Below are 25,705 nucleotides of genomic sequence, written 5' to 3'. Positions count from 1 at the left end.
CAGTAGTTGTGGCAGTTGGGCTTAGTAGTTGTGGCTCGAGGGTTCTAGACTGCAGACTCAGTAGTTGTGGTGCACAGACTTAGATGCTCTGTGGCCTCTGGGATCTTCCCGGACCAGGGCTCAAACCCATGTCCCCTGCATCGGCAGGCGGATTCTTAACCACTGTGCCACCAGGGAAGTCCCCTAACCAGCATTTTCTAAAGACTGCATTTAGATCAGTAGAAGTTTTTAGGCCAATATTCAATTTGTAATTTTAGAGGTCTCTGTTTTTTGTCTATTGGTGTTCTTCCCTTTTTGATAAAAATCTCAATATTTCTACAAGTCAGAAAATTAACCTTCCCTACTGTTGAGTGCATAATTCAATAGCATAAATCAGATCCAGGTGAGACTGGGTTTGCCTTTCTCTTCCAGCCTGCTTGATTTTTGCCTTTCATAGTTGCCTTGTCGCTAGTATCAGCACTTTAGGTTTTCAATTACTGTTTGTATAAATGAAATAATAGGGTGAATGCAACAGAATATTCACGGAATTGCACAAAGCGCTGGTTAAACACAGATGGCAATCCTGCTGAAAGGAAACATTTGGTTGACATGCAGCCGCGCAGTGTGAGATCTCAAAGTTATGTTCACTGCCTTCCTTTTGGGGTAGGGTTGCTAATATATGCAGCTAAATATGTGCCAAGTAGATGAGTCTGTATTTTGGTATATTCTTTAGTGGGTCATTCTCCAATCTCGGTCTTTATTCGTATGCATCTCAGTTTTAGCTGTTTTAATTAGTTTTCTCTTATTCTAAGTACCTTCATACTATTTTTCCTCCAGTCTTTATTACTGTAGTATTGGAAAATCTTTTTTTTAAAGATTTTTTATTGACGTATAGTTGATTTACAATAGCATTTTATTTTTTAATTAATTAATTAATTTATTGGCTGTGTTGGGTTTTTGTTGCTGCGCACAGGCTTTCTCTGTTGCAGCAAGCGAGGGCTACTCTTCATTGTCATGCTCGGGCTTCTCATTGTAGTGGCTTCTCTTGTTGCAGAGCACAGACTCAATAGTTGTGGCACACGGGCTTGGTTGCTCCGTGGCATGTGGAATCTTCCCAGAGCAGGACTTGAACCTGTGTTCCCTGCAGGCAGATTCTCAACCACTGCACCACCTAGGAAGTCCCATTTTTTTTTTAATGTTGTTGCTTCACTCCTTTATTCAGAAACGTTTCAATAAAAATCAAGCCTTTAGTATTTTTTATGGCCCTACTTCAGCTTTTGCATTTCCTGGCTAAAACTTCAACACTGACTTACACTCTGACACTTGCACATACTGTCTTAAGTTTTTATACAATTAGTTCTTGCATGGAGGGATCCCGAAGTCTACTCCCTGGCTCAGTGATTCTCTAGGAGGACTCAGAGGATTGTGCATAGCTTCATACTCATGACTCTGATTCATTAGAGTGAAAGCACCTGAAGCAAAATCAACAGAATAAAAGGTGCATGGGATGAGGTCTAGGGAAAACCATTTGTAAGCTGCAGAGTCTTTTTCCAGTGGAGTCATACAGGGTGCACTTAACTCCCCCAGCGGCAGGGATGACAGCACACATGTGCGATGTCACCAGCCATGGAAGCTCATTAGAGACATGACATCCAGGATTTTCATTCAGGGCTGGTTAAGTGGACACCTCCTGCCTGGTGTGTACCCATATTCCAGCCTCTCAAAAGGAAAGTCAGTGTCCACCATAAACCATATTATTTGTACAATGTAGGCACAGTGAGCTGCCCTTAGCAGTTTTTTGTTTTTGTTTTTTTGTTTTTTGACTGCGTTGGGTCTTCATTGCTGTGTGCGGGCTTTCTCTAGTTGTGGCGAGTGGGCGCTACTCTTGTTGCGGAGCACGGGCTCTGTGTGCTCAGGCTTCAGTAGTTGTGGCAGTTTGGCTCAGTAGTTGTGGCGCACAGGCTTAGTTGCTCCGTAGCATGTGGGATCCTCCCGGACCAGGGGTTGAACCCATGTCCCCTGCATTGGCAGGCAGATTCTTAACCACTGTGCCACCAGGGAAGTTCCTGAAAACACTTTTTTCAAAAGAAGATGAATTGCAAGACTGGAGCTGAGTTAGGAAGCTATTTCAGTCTTTTATTTCCAGCAATATGGTGATCTAGATAACTTGAGAATGTTTCTGCTACATAGCCCTAGGAATACTGGGTAAAAAATAGGTCATAAAGTGTGCAGCAGGGTGATAAAGAATGTAAGTGAAGCAGTCAGGGGTTAGAATGAAGAGTAACTGAAAACAGAGCAGTAAGCATGTGAGCTGAGAGTAAGGGTTGGGGAATTTGGGGGAAAAGGTGCTCAGTTCCCTAATTTAGGGGCACTGGTTTTAACAATAGGCTGTTAGGGATAGGAGGTGAGAAACATCTAACAGTCAGTGCTAGGCAGTGATTAGGAGTTGGGTCTTGCCTTGGACTCTGGGCGGGAGGAGAAAAAAAATCTCTGAGATGAACTGTGGTTCCATACCTATAAGGGTTTGGAATTCAAATTCATGTCACCCAAAAGTGGTCTCGAAACCTGTGGTTTGGGAAACTAACATAAAAATTGGATCCTAAGCTGGTTCCTGAGGTGCTGGGCAAAACCACTCTGGAGCGGCACCTGTCAGTCCAGGCCACGCATCTTTCTCATAGTTTAAAAACTGCACTAGGAATCAGACCACTACGAGTGAGGACCAGTGTGTACAACAAACAGAAGGGATTAGATTTCCCCCAGAACTGTAGCAAATAGAGCTAACTGGTAGAGACAATAAAATCAGTTTCCCTGAAATGATTAAAAACATTTGGGGTAATCAAATATGCACCCCCTACCTATGAAAAAGTCTGCTTTGAGTGTTAGAAATGATACCCAGGCTTCAGTGATTTAAAAATGGCCAGGAGGTGAGAAATTAGAGAAAACTCAAAGTCAGATAGCAAAGGAAGAAAAAAAAGACTTATCTTTGTCCTGTGCAGCAATCTACCACTTTAGAAATGTTTTTGAATTCCTCTTACGTTGTCGGTTTTAGTCTTTGAAGGCAGGGGCTTTATTTCTCTTCTCTCCTAATGCTATTATGAAACAGTAATGCTTGTTAAATGATGAAGCAGTTTTTTTCTCCCCTTTGGGGGTTGTGACTCTAATCCACATAAAGCTTCATTGGGTGATTAGAATATAAACACTTGATCATGTCCTTTCTAACACAAAACACATCAGACCTGGTGATGGCAGACACCAGCCTGGGCCCCTAGGTGTGACTTTCTGTTCTACCCTGTGTGTCATTTCCTGTGACCTCACTCCTGTCTAATTTTTTTAAAAAATTGAGATATAGTTGATGTACAAGTCAGAGGTGTGCAATATAGTGATTCACAATTTTAAAGGTTATGCTCCATTTATAGTTATAAAATATTGGCTATACTGTTGGCTGTTTTGCTGAAATAATGCCATTTGCAGCAACATTGATGGACCTAGAGATTATCATACTAAGTGAAGTGAGAAAGAGAAAGACAAATGCCATATGATATCACTTATATGTGGAATCTAAAAAAAATGATACAAATGAACTTTATAAAATGGAAATAGACTTAGACATAGAAAACAAATTTATGGTTGCCAAAGGGGAAAGGTGGGGGGGAAGGGATAAATTAGGACTATGGGATGAACAGATAGACACTACTATATATAAAATAGATAAACAGCAAGGCCCTACTGTATAGCACAGGGAACTCTATTCAGTATCTTATAATAACCTATGTGGGAAAAGAATCTGAAAAAGATTATATTATATATATTTATATAATATTTATATTTATATAATATTTATATAAATTATATTTGTTATATAAATATATACATTTATATATAAATATAATTATATATGTAAATATTACACATATAAATATATATTTATATATATATATATAAAAAACTGAATCACTTTGCTGTACACCTGAAACTAACTCAACATTATAAATCAATTATACTTCAATAGAGAAAAAAATATTGGCTCTATTCCCTGTATTGTATAATAGATCCTTGAAGCTGATTTTATACATAATAGTTTGTACCTCTTAATCCCCTGCTCCTGTCTTGCCCCTCCCCACTTCCCTCTCATCACTGGTAACCACTAGTTTGGTCTCTATATCTGTGGGCCTGCTTCTTTTTTGTTACATTCACTAGTTTGTTGTATTTGATGAAGCAGTTTTTGGTGCTACTCACTAACTTGCACTGGGATCCTCTTTCTATTTTCTTTTTCTTAAGTGCCCATCTTTGTAATTTTTTAAAAAACTATTTCTTCTGTATTTATCTTCCTTTTTTCAGCTTTCTTTTTCTCATTCATTAGTGGCATTCCCTTGGGACAATCAAGACAGAAGAGGTTGTTTACTTAGGGTTCAGATGGAAACACTGAGAAGGTTGGTAGGTGCTGGAGTGTATCACTCTGTTCACTTGCTCCCATCTTGCGTCCGTAGGAAGAATATAAAACAACAGCCCTGTGAAGTCCTCGTTGGAGCCCAGTGTGGCAGTGCGGTGCTACGGGGAGGCCACGTCTATGTTCCAGGAATTGTGTCAGCCTCAACATGTGCGTATAGTGTTTAGGTTTCTCTGTAAAAAAGCCGCTAAAATTTGTGTGGAAATGGAAAATTCATTAAATCATCACTCAGATGAATTTCAGATTTACTTTAATAAAGACATTTTCCAAGTTTTGCATTTAGTGTAGCCAGTTTAGGGGTGAATCTGATAAGGACTAACAAGTTAGGCATGTGGGTTTTCTGCCCATTTCTTTTATTCCATTTGAGGACTTGTGTGGTGATGTTTAGAGGCTCATGACTGATGAATACAGCGTAAGATGTCAGTGAAATTTTATTTTGTATTCTTTATTCTGTTGCCCTAAAACCTCAGGTTGCTTGTCCTGTTATTTGTGAGGGAACATTCAGAGCCTGGAATCTTAATACTGGGATGAAACTCAGTATTCTCAATTTCTCTTTTATGGAATGTTAGGTTTGGGGAAAATAATTTTGATAGAAGATATCCTTCCTTTTCTGCTCAGCTAAAGACTTCCAGTTGAGGTCAGATGTTTTGAAGACTATTCTGTATCTTTATTTTCCTAGAAATAAAAATCATCAATAAGATTTATTGTTGGCAAACATTTGAAAGTAAAAAGTTACATTTTCTATCAGGGGTTAGAGTGAGACAGTGAGGGGAGTTAGACTGCTTTACGCCCACTACTGATGCTCCCACATGTCCCCAGTCTTAAAGCTTAAAGACTTAAAGCTTAAAGAACTTTCACTATTCTGCAGATAGATCAGTGTGATATGATTTTCTTCTCTCTCTAGTTATGAAACGTGGAGATGTTGTTTCCGTGTACTCTGATATTAAAGGCACATGTAAGAAAGGAGCCAAAGAATTTGATGGAACAAAAATATTTCTTGGAAATGGGATTTCTGAACTGAGCCGCAGAGAGATCTTCAGCAGGCTGTGTGAACTGAAGTATGTCAGCACATGCTGTTTGGGGGAAATAAGCATCCTTTTTTTGGTTCAAAGAAAATGAAAAACAATGTAAAAAATTTGTCTAGTTGCATTAAATGAATTATTTTTTTTGGTATAAGTTCAACTGGAAAATACTTGTTTAGCCCATATTGCTATTTGGCGGAGGGTGGGGGGAGAGAATATGCTTTTAGGTAAAAGAGTAAATGCTCAGATGGAAGAGCCTATTGTATATTAATTTGAAAAGTTTTGCATCTTTGGAAAACATTACTTATCTTGATAAAGGATGAATTAGATGACCTCTCCAGATCTTTTTTAACAGTCTGTGTGAAAAGAAAAGCTTATGGTTTTAATATTAAAAAGAAAAAAAATTTAACTAAAAAATTTACCATAAAGCCAGTACTGACATGAATACTTGTGGTCAAAAATTAATGTTTGGATTTACTCACACCAAATTAAAATCCAAGGTAGTTTAAAGTCATCTCTGGTTGCTACAGGTACTGAGTAAATTAAATCTGTGGACAATCCAGTTTCTTATAATTCTTTTAAATTGATGATTTACAATGTTGTGTTAACTTCTGCTCTATGGCAAAGTGACTCAGTTATACATATATGTATATATATTCTTTTTCATATTCTTTTCCATTATGATTTATCACAGGATATTGGATATAGTTCCCTGTGCTATACAGAAGGACCTTGTTGTTTATCCATCCTATATGTAATAGCTTACATCTGCTAATCCCAAACTCCCAATCCACTCCTTCCCCAACCCCATCCCCCTTGGCAACCACAGGTCTCTTCTCTATGTCTGTGAGTCTGTTTCTGTTTTGTAGATCGGTTCATTTGTGTCTTATTTTGCTTAGTGTTTTCAGGATGCTTTAGGAATTCTGTGGACAGCTCAGTTATTCCAAAGTTGACAGTTGGTGGAAACACACTGAAAGCTGTGAATTTATCCATCTAGGACAGAGCTACATCCCTGATTCCTGGGACAGTTTTGTATAATAAAGCAATTTGGATTTATAGTTGAAATTAATTCTTCTAAAGAAATAGGCTATTCCCTCCACCTAGAGCTAGCAGTACTTTCCAAATGGCCAAGAACAAATATTTTCTTCTCCTGGGAAGGCCTTCTGAAGATTATGCATACATCTCATGTGTTAACTTTTGGGTCTGTACTAGGGAGTTGATAGTTTGACTGTTTCCTTCAGTTCATTATCATTGGTACATGCTTCATCCTCTTATTTGACATGGTGGTTCCAGTAACTGGGTCCACAGACTTTTGAGTACTGTTTTCTTTGTTGGTGGGAGTAGGACGCAGCCATCTTTCAAGAAACTGTTGATTTTTAAAAAACTTTTTAGTTTTTATTGGAATATAGTTGATTTACAATGTTGTGTTAGTTTCAGGTGTAGAGCAAAGTGATTTAATTATACACATTCACATATCTATTCTTTTTCAGATTCTTTTCCCATATAGATTATTAGAGAGTATTGAGTAGAGTTGCCTTGTGCTGTGCAGTAGGTCCTTGTTGATTATTTTATATATAGTAGTGTGTATGTGTTAAATCCGATCTCCCAGTCTGTCCTCCCCCACACCCTTCCCCTCTGGTAAGCATAAGTTCTCTAAGTCTGTGAGTCTGTTTCTGTTTTGTAAATAAGTTCATTTGTATCATTTTTTTAGATATCCACATATAAGTGATATCATATATGTCTTTCTCTGTCTGACTTCACTTAGTATGATAATCTGTATGTCCATCCATGTTGCTGCAAATGGCAGTATTTCATTCTTTTTATGGCTGAGTAATATTCCATTGTATATATGTACCACATCTTCTTTATCCATTCCTCTGTCAGTGGACATTTAGGTTGCTTCCATGTCTTGGCTGTTGTAAATAGTGCTGCTATGAGTATTAGGGTGCATGTATCTTTTCATATTAGAGTTCTTGTCTTTTCTGGATATATGCCCAGGAGTGGGATTGTGGGATCATATGATAGTTCTGTTTTTAGTTTTTAAGGAACCTCCATACTGTTCTCCATAGTGGTTGTACCAATTTGTAGTCCCACCAGCAGTGTAGGAGGGTTCCCTTTTCTCCACATCCTCTCCAGCATTTGTCATTTGTAGACCTTTTGTTGATGGCCATTCTGACTGGTGTGAGGTGATGCCTCACTGTACTTTTGATTTGCATTTCTCTAGTAATTAGTGATGTTGAGCATCTTTTCATGGCCATTGGTATGCCTTCTTTGGAGGAATGTCTGTAAGTTTTCCTATTTTTTGAATGGATTGTTTGTTTTTTGATATAGAGCTGTATGAGCTGTATATTTTGGAGATTAATCCCATGTCGGTTGCATCATTTGCAGATATTTTCTCCCTTTCTGTGGGATGGCTTTTCATTTTGTTTGTGGTTTCCTTTGCTGCGCAGAAGCTTTTGAGTTTTATTAGGTCCCATTTGTTTATTTTTGTTTTTATTTTCATTAGGTGGTGAATCCACAAAGATATTGCTGTGATTTATGTCAAAGCGTGTTCTTCCTGTGTTTTCCTCTAAGAGTTTTATGGTATCTGGTCTTATATTTAAGTCTTTGACCCATTTTGAGTTTATTTTTGTATATGGTGTTAGAAAATGTTCTAATTTCATTCTTTTACATGTAGCTCTCCAGTATTCCCAGCACCATTAGTGAAGAGACTGCATTTTCTCCATTGTACTGTCTTGCCTCCTTTGTCATAGGTTAATTGACCATAGGTGCTTGGGTTTATTTCTGGGCTTTCTTTCCTGTTCCCTTGATGTATAAGTCTGTCTTTGTACCAGTACCATGCTGTTTTGATGACTGTAGCTTTGTAGTATAGTCTGAAGTTAAAGTGTCTGATTCCTCCAGCTTTGTTTTTCTTTCTCAGAATTGGTTTGGCTATTTGGGGTTTTCTGTGTTTCCATACAAATTTTAAAGTTTACTGTTATGGTTCTGTAAAAAATGCCATTGGTAATTTGATAGGGATTGCACTGAATCTGTAGATTGCCTTGGGTAGTATAGTCATTTTCACAGTATTGATTCTTCCAACCCAAGAGCATGAGTTGTGTCATCTTTGATTTCTTTCATCAGTGTTGTGTAGTTTTTAGAGTACAGGTCTTTTGCCTCCTTGGGTAGGTTTATTTCTAGGTGTGTTACTGTTTTTGTTGCAATGATAAATGGGATTGTTTCCTTAATTTCTCTTTCTGATCTTTTGTTGTTAGTGTATAGGAATGCAAGAGATTTTGGTGTATTAATTTTGTATCCTACAACTTTACCGAATTCATTGATGAGCTCTAGTAGTTTACTGGTAGCATCTTTAGGATTTTCTATGAATAGTATCATGTCACCTGCAAACAGGGGCAGTTTTACTTCTTCTTTTCCAATTTGGATTCCTTTTATTTATTTATTTTTCTTCTTTGATTGCAATGGCTAGGACTTCCAAAACTATGTTGAATAAAAGTTGTGAGAGTGGATATCCTTATCTTGTTACTGATCTTAGAGAAAATGCCTTCAGCTTTTCACTGTTGAGAATGATGTTAGCTGTGGGTTTGTCATATGTGGCCTTTATTATGTTGAAGTATGTTTCCTCTGTGCCCACTTTCTGGAGAGTTTTTATCATAAATGGGTGTTGAATTTTGTCAAAGCCTTTCCTGTATCTATTGAGATGATCATATGATTTTTTAATATATTTTTATAAATTTATTTTATTGGCTGTGTTGGGTCTTTTTTTGCTGTGCATGGGCTTTCTTTAGTTGTGGTGAGTGGGGGCTACTCTTCATTGTGGTGCGCGGGCTCCTCATTGCTGTGGCTTCTCTTGTTGCGGAGCACAGGCTCTAGGCGTGTGGGCTTCAGTAGTTGCAGCACATGAGCTCAATAGTTGTGGCTCACAGGCTCTAAAGCGTAAGCTCAGTAGTTGTGGCACACAGGCTTAGTTGCTCCACGGCATGTGGTATCTTCCTGGAGCAGGGTTCGAACCTGTGTCCCCTGCATTGGCAGGCGGAGTCTTAACCACTGTGCCACCTAGGAAGCCCGATCATATGATTTTTATTCTTCAATTTGTTAATGTGGTGTATCACACTGATTGATTTGCAGATGTTGAAAAATCTTGCCACACCATGATAAGTCCCACTTGATCATGGTATGATCCTTTTATTTTCTATTCATTTATTTTTTAAAATAAATTTATTTATTTATTGACTGCATTGGGTCTTTGTTGCTGCATGCGGGCTTTCTTTAGTTGTGGCTAGTGGGGGCTACTCTTTGTTGTGGTGCATGGGCTTCTCATTGTGGTGGCTTTCTTGTTGCAGAGCACAGGATCTAGGTGTGCAGGCTTCAGAAGTTGTGGCATGCAGGCTCAATAGTTGTGGCTCACAGGCTCTAGAGCACAGGCTCAGTAGTTATGGCACATGGGCTTAGTTGCTCCACAGCATGTGGGATCTTCCTGGAGGAAGGATTGAACCTGTGTCCCCTGTATTGGCAGGCGAATTCTTAACCACTGCAGCACCAGGGAAGTCCCTGTTCCTTTTAATGTATTGTTGGATTTGGTTTGCTAGTATTTTGTTCAGGATTTTTGAGTGTTTGTTCACCAGTGATATTGGCCTGTAATTTTCTTCCTTTTTTGGTGGTATTTCTGTCTGGTTTTAGTATCAGGGTGATGGTGGCCTTGTAGAGTGAGCCTGGGAGTGTTCTTTCCTCTGCAGTTTTTTGGAAGAGTTTCAGAAGGTTAGGTGTTAACTAAATGTTTGGTAGAATTTACCTGTGATGCCATCTGCTCCTGGACTTTTGTTTGTTGGGAGTTATTTAATCACACTTTCAATTTCAGTACTTGTGACTGATGTGTTCATATTTTCTGTTTCTTCCTGGTTCAGCCCTGAGAGATTGTACCTTTATAGGAATTTGTCCATTTCTTCTAGGTTTTCTATTTTATTGGCATGTAATTGCTTGTAGTAGTCTCTTATGATCCTTTGCATTTCTGTGGTATCCATTGTAGCTTCTCCTTTTTCATTTCTAATTTTATTGATCTGACCACTCTCCCTCTTTTTCTTGATGAGTTTGGCAAAGGTTTATCAGTTTTGTTTATCTTTTCAAGGAACCAGCTTTTAGTTTCATTGATCTTTTCTATTGTTTTCTTCGTCTCTGTTTCATTTATTTCTGCTCTGATCTTTATGATTTCTTTCCTTCTTTTAACTTTGCGTTTTGTTCTTATTTCTCTAGTTGCTTTAGGTGTAAGGTTAGGTTGTTTATTTGAGATTTTTCTTGTTTCCTGAGGTGAGATTGTATTGCTATAAACTTCCCTCTTAGAACTGCTTTTTATGTGTCCCATAGATCTTCGTGCTTTTGTTTTCATTTGTCTCTAGATATTTTTTGATTTCCTTTGATTTCTACAGTGATCCATTGGTTGTTTAGTAACATATTGTTTAGTCTCCACATATTTGTGTTTTTACAGTTTTTTTCTTGTAATTGACTTCTAATCTCATAGTGCTGTGGTTGGAAAAGATGCTTGATTTGGTTTCAGTTTTCTTAAATTTCCTGAGGCTTGCTTTATGGCCCAGCATGTGATCTGTCCTGCAGAGTGTTCCATGTGCACTTGAACAGAATGTGTATTCTGCTGCTTTTGGGTGGAATGCTTTATAAATATCAATCAAGTCCATCTGGTTTAATGTGTCATTTAAGGCCTGTTTTTCCTTATTGATTTTCTGTCTGTTGATGAAAGTGGGGTGTTAAAGTCCCCCAGTATTATTGTGTTATTGTCAATTTCTCCTTTTATGGCTGTTAGCATTTACCTTATATATTGTGGTGCTCCAGTGTTGGCATATATATTTACGATTGTTATATCTTCTTGGATTGATCCCTTGATCATTATGTAGTGTCCTTTATCTCTTGTAACAGTCTTTATTTTATTATTTATTTTATGTTTTAAATTTAAGTATAGTTGATTTACAATGTTGTGTTAATTTTTACTGTATAACAGTGATTGGGATGTATATATATGTGTGTGTGTATATGTGTATATATATGTGTGTGTATGTATATATATTCTTTTCCATGTTCTTTTCCATTATGGTTTATCACAGGATATTGAATATAGTTCCTGTACTATACAGTAGGATCTTGTTGTTTATTCATTCTCTGTATAATAGTTTTCATCTGCTAATTCCCAAACTCACAGTCCATCCCTCCCCCACCCTTTCTTCCCCTTGGCAACCACAAATCTGTTTGTCTTTATTTTAAAGTCAATTTTGTCTGGTGTGAGTATTCTACTCCAGCTTTCTTTTGATTTACATTTGCATGGAATGTCTTTTTCCATCCCCTCACTTTCAGTCTGTGTGTGCCCCTAGATCTGCATGGGTCTCTTACAGACAGCACATATATGAATCTTGTTTCTGTGTCCATTCAGCCAGTCTTTGTCTTTTGGTTGGAGCATTTAATCCATTTACATTTAAGGTAGTAGTTATCTGTATGTTCTTATTGCCGTTTTGTTACCTGTTTTGGATTTGTTTCTGTAGGTCTTTTTTCTTCCCTTCTTCTTTTGTGCTTTTCTCTTGTGATTTGATGACCATCTTTAATGTAGTGTTTGGATTGCTTTTTCTTTTGTGTGTGTGTCTATTGTAGATTTTTGGTTTGTGGTTCCCATGAGGTTCTGATACAGCAGTCTATATATATACAAGATTGTTTTAAGTTGCTGGTCTCTTAATTTTCAGTGCATTTCCTATCTCCTTCATTTGTACTCTCCTCTTCTCACAGTTTCTAGTTTTGATATCATATTTGTGTGTGGATGATTTCCTACCTTTACTTTATGTTTGCCTTTACTGGTGAGCTTTTCTATTTGTAATTTTCTTGTTTCTAGTTGTGGCCTTTTCTTTTCCATCTAGAGAAGTTCCTTTCACATTGTTTGTAAAGCTCTTTTGGTGGTGCTGAATTCTTTTAGATTTTGATTTCTCCATGAAATCTGAACAAGAGTCTTGCTGAGTAGAGTATTCTTCATTTTAGGTTTTTCTCTTTCATTGCTTTAAATATATCATGCCACTCTCTCTGGCCTGCAGAGTTTCTGCTAAAAAATCAGCTGATAACCTTATGGGGATTCCCTTGTATTTTGTTTGTTGTTTTTCCCTTGCTGCTTTTAATATTTTCTCTTTGTCTTTAATTTTTGGCAATTTGATTAATATGTTTCTTGGAGTGCTCCTTCTTGGGTTTATTCTGTCTGAGACTCTGCACTTCCTAGACTTGGGTGACTGTTTCCTTTCTCATGTTAGGGAAATTTTCAGCTGTCATCTCTTCAAATTTTTTTTCAGGTCCTTTCTTTCTCTCTTCTTCTGCAACCCCTAGAATGTGAATGTTGGTGTTTTTAATGTCCCAGAGGTCTCTTAAACTGTTCTCATTTCTTTTCATTCTTTCTTCTTTATTCTGTTCCATGGCAGTGCTTTATACCGTTCTGTCTTCCAGCTCACCTATCCATTTTCCTTCCTCATTTATTCTTCTGTTGATTCCTTCTAGTGTATTTTTCATTTCAATTGTATTGTTCAACTCTGTTGTTTAAATTTATTTGCTCTTTCTTAAACGTTTCTTGTATCTCCTTGGTCTGTGCCTCCATTCTTTTTCCGAAATCTTGTATCATCTTCACTGTCATTACTATGAATTCTTTTTCTATCTCTGCTTCACTTAGTTGTTATTCTGGTGTTTTATCTCTTTCCTTCGTTTGGAGCGTTTTCGTCTATTGTCTCACTTTGTCTGACTGTCTCTGTTTGCAATCCCACAGGCTGCAGGGTTGTAGCTCCTCTTGTTTCTGGTGTCTGCCCCCTGGTTGGTGCAGCTGGTCTGAGAGGCTTGTGCAGGCTTCCTGGTAGGAGGGACTAGTGCCTGCCCACTGGTGGGTGGAGCTCGGTCTTATTCCTCTGGTAGGTAGGACATGTCAGGTGTTGTGTTTAGAGGTGGCTATGGACTCAGGAAGCCTTTAGTAGTCTCTCTGCTGATGGGTGGGGCTGTATTCTTGCCCTCTTGGTGTTTTGGCCTGAGGCATCCCAGCACTGTGTCCTAAGGGCTGTTGGGTGGGGTCAGGTCTTGGCATCAAAATGGCAGACTCCAGGAGAGCTCATGCCCATGAGTACTCCCCAGTACCTCTGTCACCAGTGTCCTTGTCCCCACAGTGAGCCACAGGTGCCTCTGTCTCCCCAGGAGACCCTCTAAGACCAGCAGGTAGGTCTGGCCCAGGGTCCTATGAAGTCAAGGCTTTTCCCCTGTGTCCTGGTGTGCATGAGACCTTGTGTGTGCCCTCCAAGAGTGGCATTTGTGTTTCCCTCAGTCCTGTGGAGTTCCTGTGCTCAAGCCCCACTGGCCTTTAAAGCCAAATGCTCTGTTGTCTCCTCCTCTTGATGCTAGACCCCCCCAGACTAGGGAGTCTGATGAGGGGTCAGAACTCTCACTCTCGTGGAACTTCTGTGGTTTAATTAGTTTCCAGTTTCTGGGTTCCCCACCCAGGGGGCGGATATGGGATTTGATTGTATCATGAATGTGCCCCATCTGCTGTGTTGTTGTGGCTTCTTATTTGTCTTTGGAAACAAAATATCTTTATTGGTAGGTTCTGGTCCTTTTTTGTCAATGGTTGTTCAGCAGTTGGTTTTGATTTTGGTGTTTTCATGAGAGGAGGTGAGCTCAGGTCCTTCTACTTCACCGTCTTGTCAGGAAACTAAGAAACTGTTGTTATTTAAACTCAGCATTCAGGTAGGCCGTTATGATTTCTTTCTCTGCCTGTGTGAGAAAAAGCATGCTTGCACAATGAAGAAATGCTACATTTATATACTACTTATTATTTATATTCTTTTAAAACTTTAGGACCAACTCTACTAGCAGTATGTTTGTTGCAGTTAGTGAATTTGTGCCCTTTGGTTTCTTGAGTGCCAGCTGAGTTGAATCATTAGCAGACTCAGAGATAGATGAGTTTACCAACAGATGGTTTATCCCGTGAGGTTTTTTAAATAAATTTATTTATTTATTTATTGGCTGTGTTGGGTCTTCATTGCTGCACATGGGCTTTCTCTAGTTACTGCGAGCGGGGGTTACTCTTTGTTGTGGTGCGCAGGCTCCTCATTGTAGTGGCTTCTCTTGTGGAACACAGGCCCTAGGCATGTGGGCTTCAATAGTTGTGGCACATGGGCTCAGTAGTTGTGGCTCACGGGCTCTAGAGCACAGGCTCAATAGTTGTGGCGCATGGGCTTAGTTGCTCTGTGGCATGTGGAATCCTCCCAGGGCAGGGCTCGAACCTGTGTCCCCTGCATTGGCAGGCAGATTCTTTACCACTGCGCCACCAAGGGGAGTCCCTCTTGAGGTTTTATATTTAGCATTATTCCATGGAGATACATGCTACAGAAATAGTTTTCAAGGAAACACGTAAGCCCATACCTGGACAATAACTGGCTTAAATTATTCTTTGTCATGTTATTTTATTTATTTTATTTTTTTAAATTTACTTATTTTTGGCTGTGTTGGGTCTTTGTTGCTTCCTCTAGTTGCTGCTAGCAGGGGCTACTCTTAGTTGCAGTGACCGGGTATCTCATTGTGGTGGCTTCTCTTGTTGCGGAGCATGGGCTTTAGGCATGCAGGCTTCAGTAATTGTGGCACGAGGGCTTTAGTAGTTGTGGCTCATGGGCTGTAGAGTGCAGGCTCAAGTAGTTGTGGCTCATGGGCTTAGCTGCTCTGTGGCATGTGGCATTTTCCTGGACCAGGGATCAAACCTGTGTCCCCTGCATTGGCAGGCGGATTCTTAACCACTGTGCCACCAGGGAAGTCCCTCGTCATGTTATTTTAAATTAAATACGGTACAGATGGACATTCTAGTGCGGAGGGAGATAGTCCAAGGGGAACCAGAACTTGAAGCACTGGTGGGAACTGGATTAGGATGACAGGTTTGTAAGTGTTTAGTTTCAGTATTTTGCAGAGGACTGGAGTTCTGCAGGTCAGCGTCACTTAAATTATGGAGGAGTGATCATTCAGAGCATTCAGTACTGGGGGTGGGGACAAGGTGTTGATCAAGGTAAGTGCCCCAGTTGTCTCAACAAAGGACTGACTCTTGAATGTGAGGCAGTGACATTTCAAAAGTTTCTTTTGTGTATTTTCTGCTCAAGGGAAGGAACTGTTTAACTAGGAAGTGGTTTGATTTGATCCTGACTGGAGCAAGGGTGAGAGTCTTAACACTGATTAAAGGTGCAGATTTGGAGATACCATGTGTTAAATCAGTGAGAGTACAAGGCATGGGAAGAAGAGGAGGAGTTAACATGTGTAGTCAGACCCACTGTAGTGACAGTCCACAAATATCTGCAGAAATTATTTCACTCTTGAAGGTCAGCGTAAACTTAGTCTGCTGTGGCGTCATAAGAAATACATAAATTGATCTTCGTCACAGGTTGCTGGCATACGGCTCCTAAAGCCCTTGGAACCTCAGGAATGATAAGAGTGCTTTCGTATCCCCCAGACAGCTTCAGGATGGGAGCTGTTGGCCAGAGCAGCCAAGCACGGGATTAGAAGGTTGGCGCTTGCAGTCCCACCCCCAGGGAAGAGAGAGGGACTGGAGATTGAGCTGATCGCCAGTGGCCCATGATGTCGTCAGTCGTGCCTGTGTCATGAAACCACCCTAAAAACCACTAACCAAGGGGCTTGGATGGCTTCCAGGTTGGCGAACACACCTAGGTGCGGGGAGGGTGGTGCATCCCAGCCCCCTCCCATGCCTTGCCATATGCATCTCTTCTGCTTGGCTCTTCCCCAGTTGTATCCTTCAGAATAAACTGGTGACCATAAGTGAAGTGTTTTCCCGAGTTCTGTGAGTCATGCTAGTGAACTGTAGCAGCTTAGGAGGGAGTCGTGGGAGCCTCCAAGTTCCTAAGGCCAGGTGGCAGCCTGGGAGGTGCAGCTGGCTCCCGGGACGGGCCAGTCTCATTGGAGTGAACCTGTGGATTGGGACGATGACCCCAGCAGTGTCAGAAGTTAATTGAATTGCAGGACACCTGCTTGGTGTCCAGAGAGGCGGAGAGTTGGTGGGTGTAAGAGAGAACCCCACACATTTGGTGTCGGAAGTGTTGTGAGTAAAATTAGCCCACCTGCATCACATGGGGTACAGACCGTGTATGCAGGTGCTTCTCTGCCAAGGTCAGTTCATAAGCTCTGAGCTTATCTATGTGCCGGGTCTGCGGGCTCCCTTCTTGTTCTCCCTGCCTGGACTCTGTTCTTTGCTTGCACCCTTGTAACTCATTTACATCCTGATTCTTTCCTTTGCCTTTATGACCAGACCACACTTCTTTCTGTGCCTCTCCAGTCCCCAGAACAGCACTGATTTCCCCTTTTTTTTTGCTTTCTCTGGTGTGGCCTGTGCAACTGGCCATGCTTGGCTTTTTATAACAGGGCTTGTGTACCTTCTCTCCCCTTGTCTTAGTGGACCACTGTCCACCAGGCCATCCTGGGCCCTGGCCCATTCTGCTCCAAGCAGGTCCACTGCCACTCACAATAGGGGACAGAGGTAGCAGAGGTCATCCCGTGGGTTGTGTTGGTACCGGGCAGTTACTCTGGAGAGATGAGAGGGAAGCAGTGTGGCACGTTTGCCATGACTTATCCCCAGCGTGATTCTTACATATATTTTTATTTTTCATACGAGTACCAGGCATAGGGCCAGCAAACTGAAGATGTCACAAAAATGTGTGTTGAATTGAAAGGCTAATCACGCTGGCCATAAACCTGTTACCAGAAAGGTGAGGATGCATCAGTGAGTAAAGACTCAGAGGGTCCTCGCTTTTTAGTCTGTGCAGATCTCTAAAGAAATGCAGTGGTGCCTAAATGAAAATTTTATGTAACTTTATCCTTTTCAGTGCTCCCAGTGGCCTATGCTACAGTGCCTAAAAATTCAGAAACAATTCACAGGAATACTCATAAGTATTTTGGTATTGAGTAAAAAAGGTTTTAAAAAGGTGGAACAGCTTATATGTGACATGCTACTTGAGTATATTCCTAGTAATGGAGTTTGTATAGATTGTATAATTTATACTGACTAATGTTAGATTTCCTGTTTTTCAGAGGTTTAGGAGTAAGAATGATGGAACCAGTATATCTTAGCCCCTCCTTTGACAATGTACTGCCCAGCTACTTGTTTCTACAGGTAAGTATTTGTAAAAGCAAAATATTTATTGACATCAAAACATACTTCGTTGAGTTATTTGAAATCTAAGGGTTTGTTTTTTCACTTCTATTAACTTTTTTTTTTGTAGTGTATATATTTTCTGATCCACCTTTGGTTAAGTAATAAGAAAAAGCTTTATAAGCACTTTTTCTTTCTCTCAAATGGTTAACTGCTTTTTCTCCCTTCCTTTGTCCAGTGGTGCTTTAATAGTGTATTGTACTGATTGCTTTCTGTCTCAGCATATTAATCCCTAAGTAATGCATGCATTTGCTACACATGTAAGTGTTCCACGTGTGACTCTGAGTGAGATGCAAACGGTTTACTGCTAACAGATTTTGGTCAAATGGTTCTCATTTGTTGCGATATAACAGGTAACTTGTTTGGCCTTGTCCAGTTCATGATGTACTTTCATGTACATTAACTTGTGATTTGTTATAGTCTGCTGGTTAGGCGGTGGTATTATTATTACCAATGTAAGATGAAGATACTGAAGACCAGGTCTGGTCGGATTCTTGAATAAGGTTGTACATTTGGTAGCTAGTAGCATCTGAACTCTAACCTAAGCGTAGATGACATTTGCTTTCTACTCTGCTTAGTATGTAACCAAAAGTAATTTTATAAACCCAGAGGTTAACTCTGTGGTGAAGAAATAGAAAAGCAGATTTATGTTTTCATCCAATTCCACATTAGTGATGATGTAAACCATTAGGATATATAACCTAATATAAAATCATACATGATTGTCTAGAATCTTCTTCAGTAGTCTTCGCCAGCCTTTTTTTTAAATCTCGTGCAGTGCTGGGCTTTTTGAATATATTACCACAAGCCTGCACCAGCTATAACTGAAGAACACTGGGACCATTTCCTGAATGATGTTCAGTAACTGGTTAACTTGTGAAGATGAGGTAGTTCAGAGGGCGACTACCTTGTAAGTCTCAGGGTTAGGCAACTAGTAGTCTTTGTCCATTCTGTGTGATTATTGAAGGTACTTTACAGATAGGTAGAATTATATACCTTTTGTTGGGAAAATCCCTGGTGAAATTTGTGGGTATGAGTGTTTGTTTGTTTGTTTGTTTTTTTGATGCCTCTTGCCTTTCCTCTCTGGAAACCATTATCCCCAAATCAGTAGTGTTTCCAGCTACAAATCTGTATTTGCAGTTGGAAACTGTATTTGTATTTGTAGTGTTTCCAACCCCAAATCTGTAGCTGTTTCGAACAGCTAACGCAAAAGCTTCACATTGTGAATTCTTTGTGAGGAGAGGAGGTTGTAAAGGACTAGTGATAATTGATTACTTCTCATGTTAGCACTTGAAGTTACACAAGGATGTACTTTGTAAAGTTAATGGGAGTGTTGCATACAGTCATTAAAATTACGAATATGCAGTATTATTTGGTTTTCCAAAATTAAAAAAGAAGCTCTTGAATTGCCTAATAAACACAGTCCACAGAATTATGAAAATAGTCTTTGATGTCTTTCACGATTGAAATGATTGACAGTTAAAGGTTTAACACTTTAATATTTAGAACAGCTGCTTTCAGATATATCCTGGGTTATCTGGAATCCAAAATCGTGCTTGAAACGTAATCTTTTCATTGCCTGGTTTCTTGGAAGTAATTGATTCAAAAGCCGGATGAGGTTGGATAACCTGAGAGCTTTAAATACGTACTGCTGCCTGGCCTCTATTGCCGAGTGGGCTTTATTTGGTCTGGCTGGGGTGGGGCCTGGGTCAGGATGGTGACGAGCTCTCCTGGATGGTTCTGGTCTGCAGCTGAGGGTGGGAATGGCTGTTGTGTAGCCATGGTGCACAGGTAAGCTGCACATTAGAAGCACCTGGGGAGATCTGAAAAACACAGATGCCTGCCCCTATTGCCAGAAATTCTGATTTAACTATTCTAGATGACTGCACATTGAAAAAACAACAAAAAAAACCAAAACTCACCAGGTGATTCTGTTGTGTGGCCAGAATTGAGAACTGCTGTAGAGAAAGGTAGTAGATGAAATTGTTTTAAGAAAACTTTGTCGTCATTTAAATATTTGAATATCTTCACTGGGACATTTCATGCTTTCAGTTTACTGCATACCCGGAAGGTTCTTAGCTTATCACGTTGGATAGGAAGTTTCTGTCATCTTTGGCCATTACATTAATGTTATCTGTGTTAGGAGTGAAACATCACTATGGACTCCAGATAGAGAATCACTGAATCTCCAGCGGCCACATACGTGTTTTAGTGTTTTTATATGAGTTCAGTTTTTAAGTATTTTGGGATTAGATTAGACCGTTGAGAGAAAGTGTCTGTAACAGGTTAAGCTGTTTTGCGTGTATAGTTGGAGGAACTGCCCTTCAGGTGCCTGAGTCATTTGCGTTGGTTTCATGCTCCGTGTATGTACATCTGTGCACAGAAAGGGGGGAGCTTGTGCGTTTGTCTCCTTCCTCACTGTTGGCTTTCTGTTCTGAAGGGGTGATCTGAAGAGGTGGTCGTGGATTCACTTGACAGCGTTGTAACCTTCTCACAGTTCTTGAGAACATACGAATGGATGTAAATGTTTGAGTGTGAGATTGAATCGAAACCTTTGAACTTAAAAAATAAATAGCCCTATGCTTGTTAGCCTCTATTTTTTTCTTGCCAAGCAATTTTTAAAAATAAATTACTTTGTAATGTTATTCTATCTTATTGAAGGCTGTCATCCTGCAGTCTTTATATAATGAATATTAATAATGAATTAATGATTTAATAAAAACTTACTGCTATAGATGGAGGTATATTTGGCTTGTGTAATCTCATAATGTATTCTGGGTGCCAACCAGAAGTAGCTAAATTTTTTTCACTTTCTGCTACTGAAGTGTGGTCCTGGTGGGGAGATAGGGACCCAGAGATGCGTTTAGAGGCATAAGGAGCATAAACTAGGATTCTTAGGTGGGAGTTAGATGGTGAAGCACTTGATAATGCAAAATTTTATACATTTTCTGGGAGAGATCCAAAGCTTTCTCATACTTCTGAGAGGTCTCTGCCCTCCAAAATGTTGAGAACCACTGAATTGAGAAAGGACAATATGCATTGTTTGGTGGCTTGACTGGGGAGATGCATCATGCATGTGTGTGGCTGTGTGTGTGGCTGTCCTGTGAGATCACAGGATACCCTGGGAGACTGCGAATTTCCTGACACTGGTATATTTACAGAAAACATACCCTTGGCCGAGGGTGCTGTACTGGGTTACCTCCAAAGATTTCTTTACATCCTCTGATTCTGAAATTTTAAACAATCTAGAGTCACTGATAACGAATTATTTTTTTTCCTTATAGAATTTGCCATCTGCGGTAGTAAGTCATGTTCTGGATCCCCAGCCTGGAGAGAAGATTCTAGATTTGTGTGCAGCACCCGGAGGCAAAACAACACACATTGCAGCACTAATGCATGATCAGGTGAGGCCGTCTTCACGCAGAACTACTCTCGATGTATTACATGTCTCAGTGACGGAGGTGCAAGTATGTGTGACTTACGGCCCATTATGCACACATTCGTTGATTTCACATTCAGCCAAAGTGAAGGCCATTCAGTGACAGCATTCATCACATATTAAGTTAAGTAAATCATTGTCATTTGTGAAGACTATCTCAATACCTTTTTTTTTTTAAAATTAATTTATTTATTGGTTGCGTTGGGTCTTCATTGCTGCGCGCAGGCTTTCTGTAGTTGTGGAGAGCGGGGGCTACTGTTCATTGCAGTGCGCAGGCTTCTTATTGTGGTGGCTTCTCTTGTGGAGCACGGGCTCTAGGTGCGTGGGCTTCAGTAGTTGCGGCACGTGGGCTCAGTAGTTGTGGCGCACGGGCTTAGTTGCTCCATGGCATGTGGGATGTTCCTGGATCAGGGCTCGAACCTGTGTCCCCTACATTGGCAGGCGGATTCTCAACCACTGCGCCACCAGGGAAGTCCTTAAGACCTTCTTGAATCCCAGATTTGGTAATACATTTATGGAATAGAATTTTTCCGTCAGATAATTAAGTCTAAATGAAACATTTAAGAGATCTTTTCATGTTCTTAATTATAGGGCTTGACACTTTTTAAACTATTCAAATAAATTCTACCACTGAAAATTAATTTGACAGTACATTACTAAAGTGTCCAAATATATATTGTTGATATATATGCAGATATAAAAATGATAATGTATTAGGTTGGCCAAAACGTTCATTTGGGTTTTTCCGTAAGATGCTTTTGGCCAACCCAATACGTTACACACATGTCGAACATATATATGTGTCTGTGTTCTTCTTGCCTTGGGGTTCATAAAACCTTATGATTTGGCTTAATTAATAAAGCCTGCTTCATTGTCACAAAAGAAAAGTCTGTTGTTGGATAACTTTAGCTCAAATTTTACTGCTTTTTCCTATGTATGCATATTTGCTGATGTGTTTTCTTGCATCATGGGCTCGTTTTATCTGTGTTCAAAGCTGTGTGGCCTTGTGCGTCAACTGAGATTCTTCAGCTTGAGAAGGATACAGCCACTTGATGCTATCTTTCCAGTTTGTTTCAGATTCTATAAAACCAAATGGTTCCTAAAATACTTGCACATGCTAGTAGCATTACCTACAATAGCTTTCTTGATCTGTGTCAGATTTTAATTGATGAACTGATTTAAAAAATATTTATTCTTACTGTGTGTCAAGTACTGCAGTACAGCAATAAACCACAGTGACCAGTTTCCTTCTCCACGGAGCTTACATTCCAGTAAAAGGACAGAGATAAGAAACAAATAAATGAATAAAAGAAAAGGCATGTATCGTTGTGGTAAGGGCTGTGGTGAAAAGAAGGGAGGATATGGGGATTGGGAATACTGTGGGAAGGGAGAGTGAGTTTGCAGTTTTAAGAGAGTGGTGAGGGAGATCCCCACTGGGAAACTGGTATTTAGGAAAGACTCCCAGGTGGGAAGAATATTCCAGTGAGAGGAAACTGAGTGTGAATGCTCTGAGGCTGGAGGCTCCCTGACTCATTGGGGAAACTGCTGTAGTTTTGCCTCGTAGACTGAGGAGGAGGTGGGAGGGAAAGAAACGAGAGAGGTGGGGCCAGGGCCCTTGGGCAGAGCAGTTTGGCAGGGTCTGATGGGACTTTGCGTCTGCTCCAGCGATGGGACGTCACTAGAGGTTTGGGACAGAAGAGTGACATAAGCCTACTTACTCCTTACGTTGGCCATGGCATTGCAGACAAGCTGTAAGAGGGCAGGGGCGGGAGCAGAGAGATGGCTTAGGGGACAGTAATTCAGGGGAACATCGTGGAGGAGGTAAGAAGTTGGTCAGATTCTGGATATGTCTTTAAGCTGGAGTTGTTGGTAGATTGGACGTGGATTGTGACAATGAGAGACTAACCCAGGGTGACTGCTTAGGTTTTTGGCCAGAGGACCTGGAAAGATAGAGCTGCTGGATTGGGAGGACTATGGGAGGAGCATGTCTTCAGAGGGAAATGGGGATGGGGGAGGCAGGGGTCAGGTGTTTGAGAAGGTAGGAAGTATCGATATAGAATAAGAAGTGAGAATGGCCTATGGACGTGTTGTAAGAATTCAATTTTGCACCAAAGGGCCCATGAATACAGCAGTCATGGATTTAGAGTGAGATGAGTTGGGTTAGTGATGTGCTTTTTGGCTGCTTGGGGATAGACAGGAAGTTTAATCATGAAGACCTAGGTTTAATCACAGCTATGCTTTTGTCACATGGATGTGCAAGAAACAGATGTACGTGAGGTGATGCTCTATATTAGGGAGTGTATGTAAAGTGCCAGGTGAAGAGCCGAGCAAGGACACGAGAAGAGTGAGGGCTGTGGACCCACCGTCACTTTTCTAACTTAGCTCAGATTTATACAGCAGTAAAAATGCTTATGTGCTGAGGGAGCTCAGTGGCTTTGTCCCTGGTACTAATTTATAAACAGGAAAAAATTACCTACTTGAGCTAAGACTTTCTGGCATGGAAATACACCTCCCTGAGGCTGATTTAGCAAAAGCCCTTGTGCTCCAGCTAATTTATCTGATAAAAGATATACTATTTCCCACTCTCACAAGTGCCAGATGTTGGACTTTATCAGGTGATACATTTTTGATCTATATTTGATGACGCTTAGGACTGTCAAGGGATTTACGAGCAGTCTTGCACAGAAAAGAGCTGAAACTTGTGCTGTGTCAAGGATGAAATTGTAACTTTTCTCTTTCATTAGTTCAGATCACTTTAATTGTCCAAAGACTTCTGATGAAAATTGTTATTACTTACACATTAGTATTTAACACTATTAGAATTTCTGAAACATTCACAATGTCACAAAATGGGGATAACAATATATAAATATAAAACTTTATATTTTCAGTAAATACACCGAAGGCCTGAACCTGTCATCTCTGCACTATAAATGTGTGTGTGTATATATACATGTATAAAATCCACACACTGTCTGTATGCTCTTCACATAGACACAGACACTTACACACACATACACTTGCAGTAGCACTAGTATAACCTCAATGAACACCTTAAATCTAAGAAAGATCTCCAATAGAAAACATTTGTTGTTTAAATATTGTGGAATTGATACCTGTGGTTCATTAGAGAAATAAACTTGCCTGTTTACCTACACTACTCTTCTTTTTTATTTTTGTTTTTTTGTTTGTTTTGTTTTCACTACTCTTATTTGTTGAAAAAGAATTTAAGGTGTTAACAGTAAAAACTCTTTAGGGAAAAAATACGTTAAATACCACCAGCGTGTAAAATGAAGAACACAAAACAGAAGGACTCATCTTACGGAGTTGCAATGTTTAATGAGAATCATTTTTCAGTTTTCCTGAAAGCTCAAATGTAAAGATTATATGCGTCAGTGGGAAGTTGTTGTATAACAAAGGGAGTCCAACTCGAGGATGGAAGATGCCTTAGAGGACTGGGGCGGGGAGGGTGGGGGGGACTCGAGGTGGGGGAGTCAAGGAAGGGAGGGAATACGGGGATATGTGTATAAAAACAGATGATTGAATCTGGTGTACCCCCAAAAAAATAAAACAAAACAAAACAAAAAAAAGATTATATGCTTTGAGGAAGTGATAATTTTCCTCCTAACTTATGATATGATATTTATTGTGTTTGCTTAAAAGTATATTCATTCAGCGGTATTTTATTCTCTCTAGTAAGAAGTCTTTCCAGAGAGAGTGTGGATATTAGAGGTTTGTGCATCTTCTGTTGGTTTCATCACGGTGTGTAAAAGCAACCACACAGCCTTGGTGGCACACGGTTGACCGTTGAGTCAGCTCAGCTCTGGAGTCTGTGGGGTTCTGTTGGCCCCCCGCCAGCCTGGCTCAGTACATGGTCAGCTGTGGGTTGGCCAGAGGTTCTGAGGACCTTGGGTGGCCTCACTCACTTGGGTTAGGCTGGTGTTGACTCAGCTGAGGCCACTGGAGTGTCTTGCATCCCTGCGTCTCTTACTCTCCTTTGGGGCCAGGGCACTAGGCCAGCAGAGGGCAGTAGCTGAGGGTCGGCAGTAGCGGAAGACAAAACAAAGGCAGACCAAGGCCATTTTTGCATCTCTGCTTGCATCACACTTGCTGTCATCCCATTGGCCGATGCAAACCACCCGGCCAATGGGGCTGCAAGGTCAGTGGCAGACGGTGGGGATACAGGGAGACTTGAAGAATTGGGGCCATTTAGGCAGTCTCCCAGCGGGGCAACAACCCAGGAACCTGAACAGAAATACTTGAGCCAGAATTGGATCCCAAATTTTGTTACTTTAGATTTGTCGTTGTTGAATTTTTTTTTAGTGGTTAAGCAGCTTTTGTATAGATGCTTGTAGCCTCCAGTCTTGTACTTTTGTAAAAGCAGCCTTCAGCCAGTGCAGTTTCTCCTTCACTGCAGTTACATTGGAACCTTATTCTAGTGGTTTTTGCCTATTTTCCCAGTTCAACTCACTTGAAATGGTTTTGCGGTCCATCAAGGTATTAACTGGAACTACTCTGACCGCTAAACCTGGTGTCACATTCAGGAACATAATCTGCAGATCTGCAGTATCTCATTCTATGCAGTCAATGCGTATGTCACACAAGGAGGA

At 40.3% G+C, this 25,705-nt stretch overlaps 1 protein-coding gene across 7 annotated transcripts in view; it reads left to right on the top strand.

Moving 5' to 3' along the window:
- NSUN6 (NOP2/Sun RNA methyltransferase 6) overlaps window positions 1-25,705 on the top strand; it is a 78,896-nt gene that overhangs the window by 13,236 nt on the left and 39,955 nt on the right. For 6 of the 7 annotated variants that reach the window (XM_057733782.1, XM_057733777.1, XM_057733780.1 and 3 more), the window contains exons 4-7: window positions 4,467-4,576; window positions 5,331-5,484; window positions 17,536-17,617; window positions 20,941-21,060. In XM_057733782.1, coding sequence (XP_057589765.1) covers window positions 4,467-4,576; window positions 5,331-5,484; window positions 17,536-17,617; window positions 20,941-21,060 — 466 coding nt within the window. The remainder of the gene's footprint in view (window positions 1-4,466; window positions 4,577-5,330; window positions 5,485-17,535; window positions 17,618-20,940; window positions 21,061-25,705) is intronic. The other variant, XM_057733783.1, reaches the window with a different exon arrangement.

This window comes from Hippopotamus amphibius, chromosome 4, assembly GCF_030028045.1.
Source record: "Hippopotamus amphibius kiboko isolate mHipAmp2 chromosome 4, mHipAmp2.hap2, whole genome shotgun sequence".
NCBI classification, from domain to species: Eukaryota; Metazoa; Chordata; class Mammalia; order Artiodactyla; family Hippopotamidae; genus Hippopotamus; species Hippopotamus amphibius.
The sequence above is the reverse complement of the archived record's forward strand: the minus strand, read 5'-3'. Positions and strand labels throughout refer to the sequence as shown.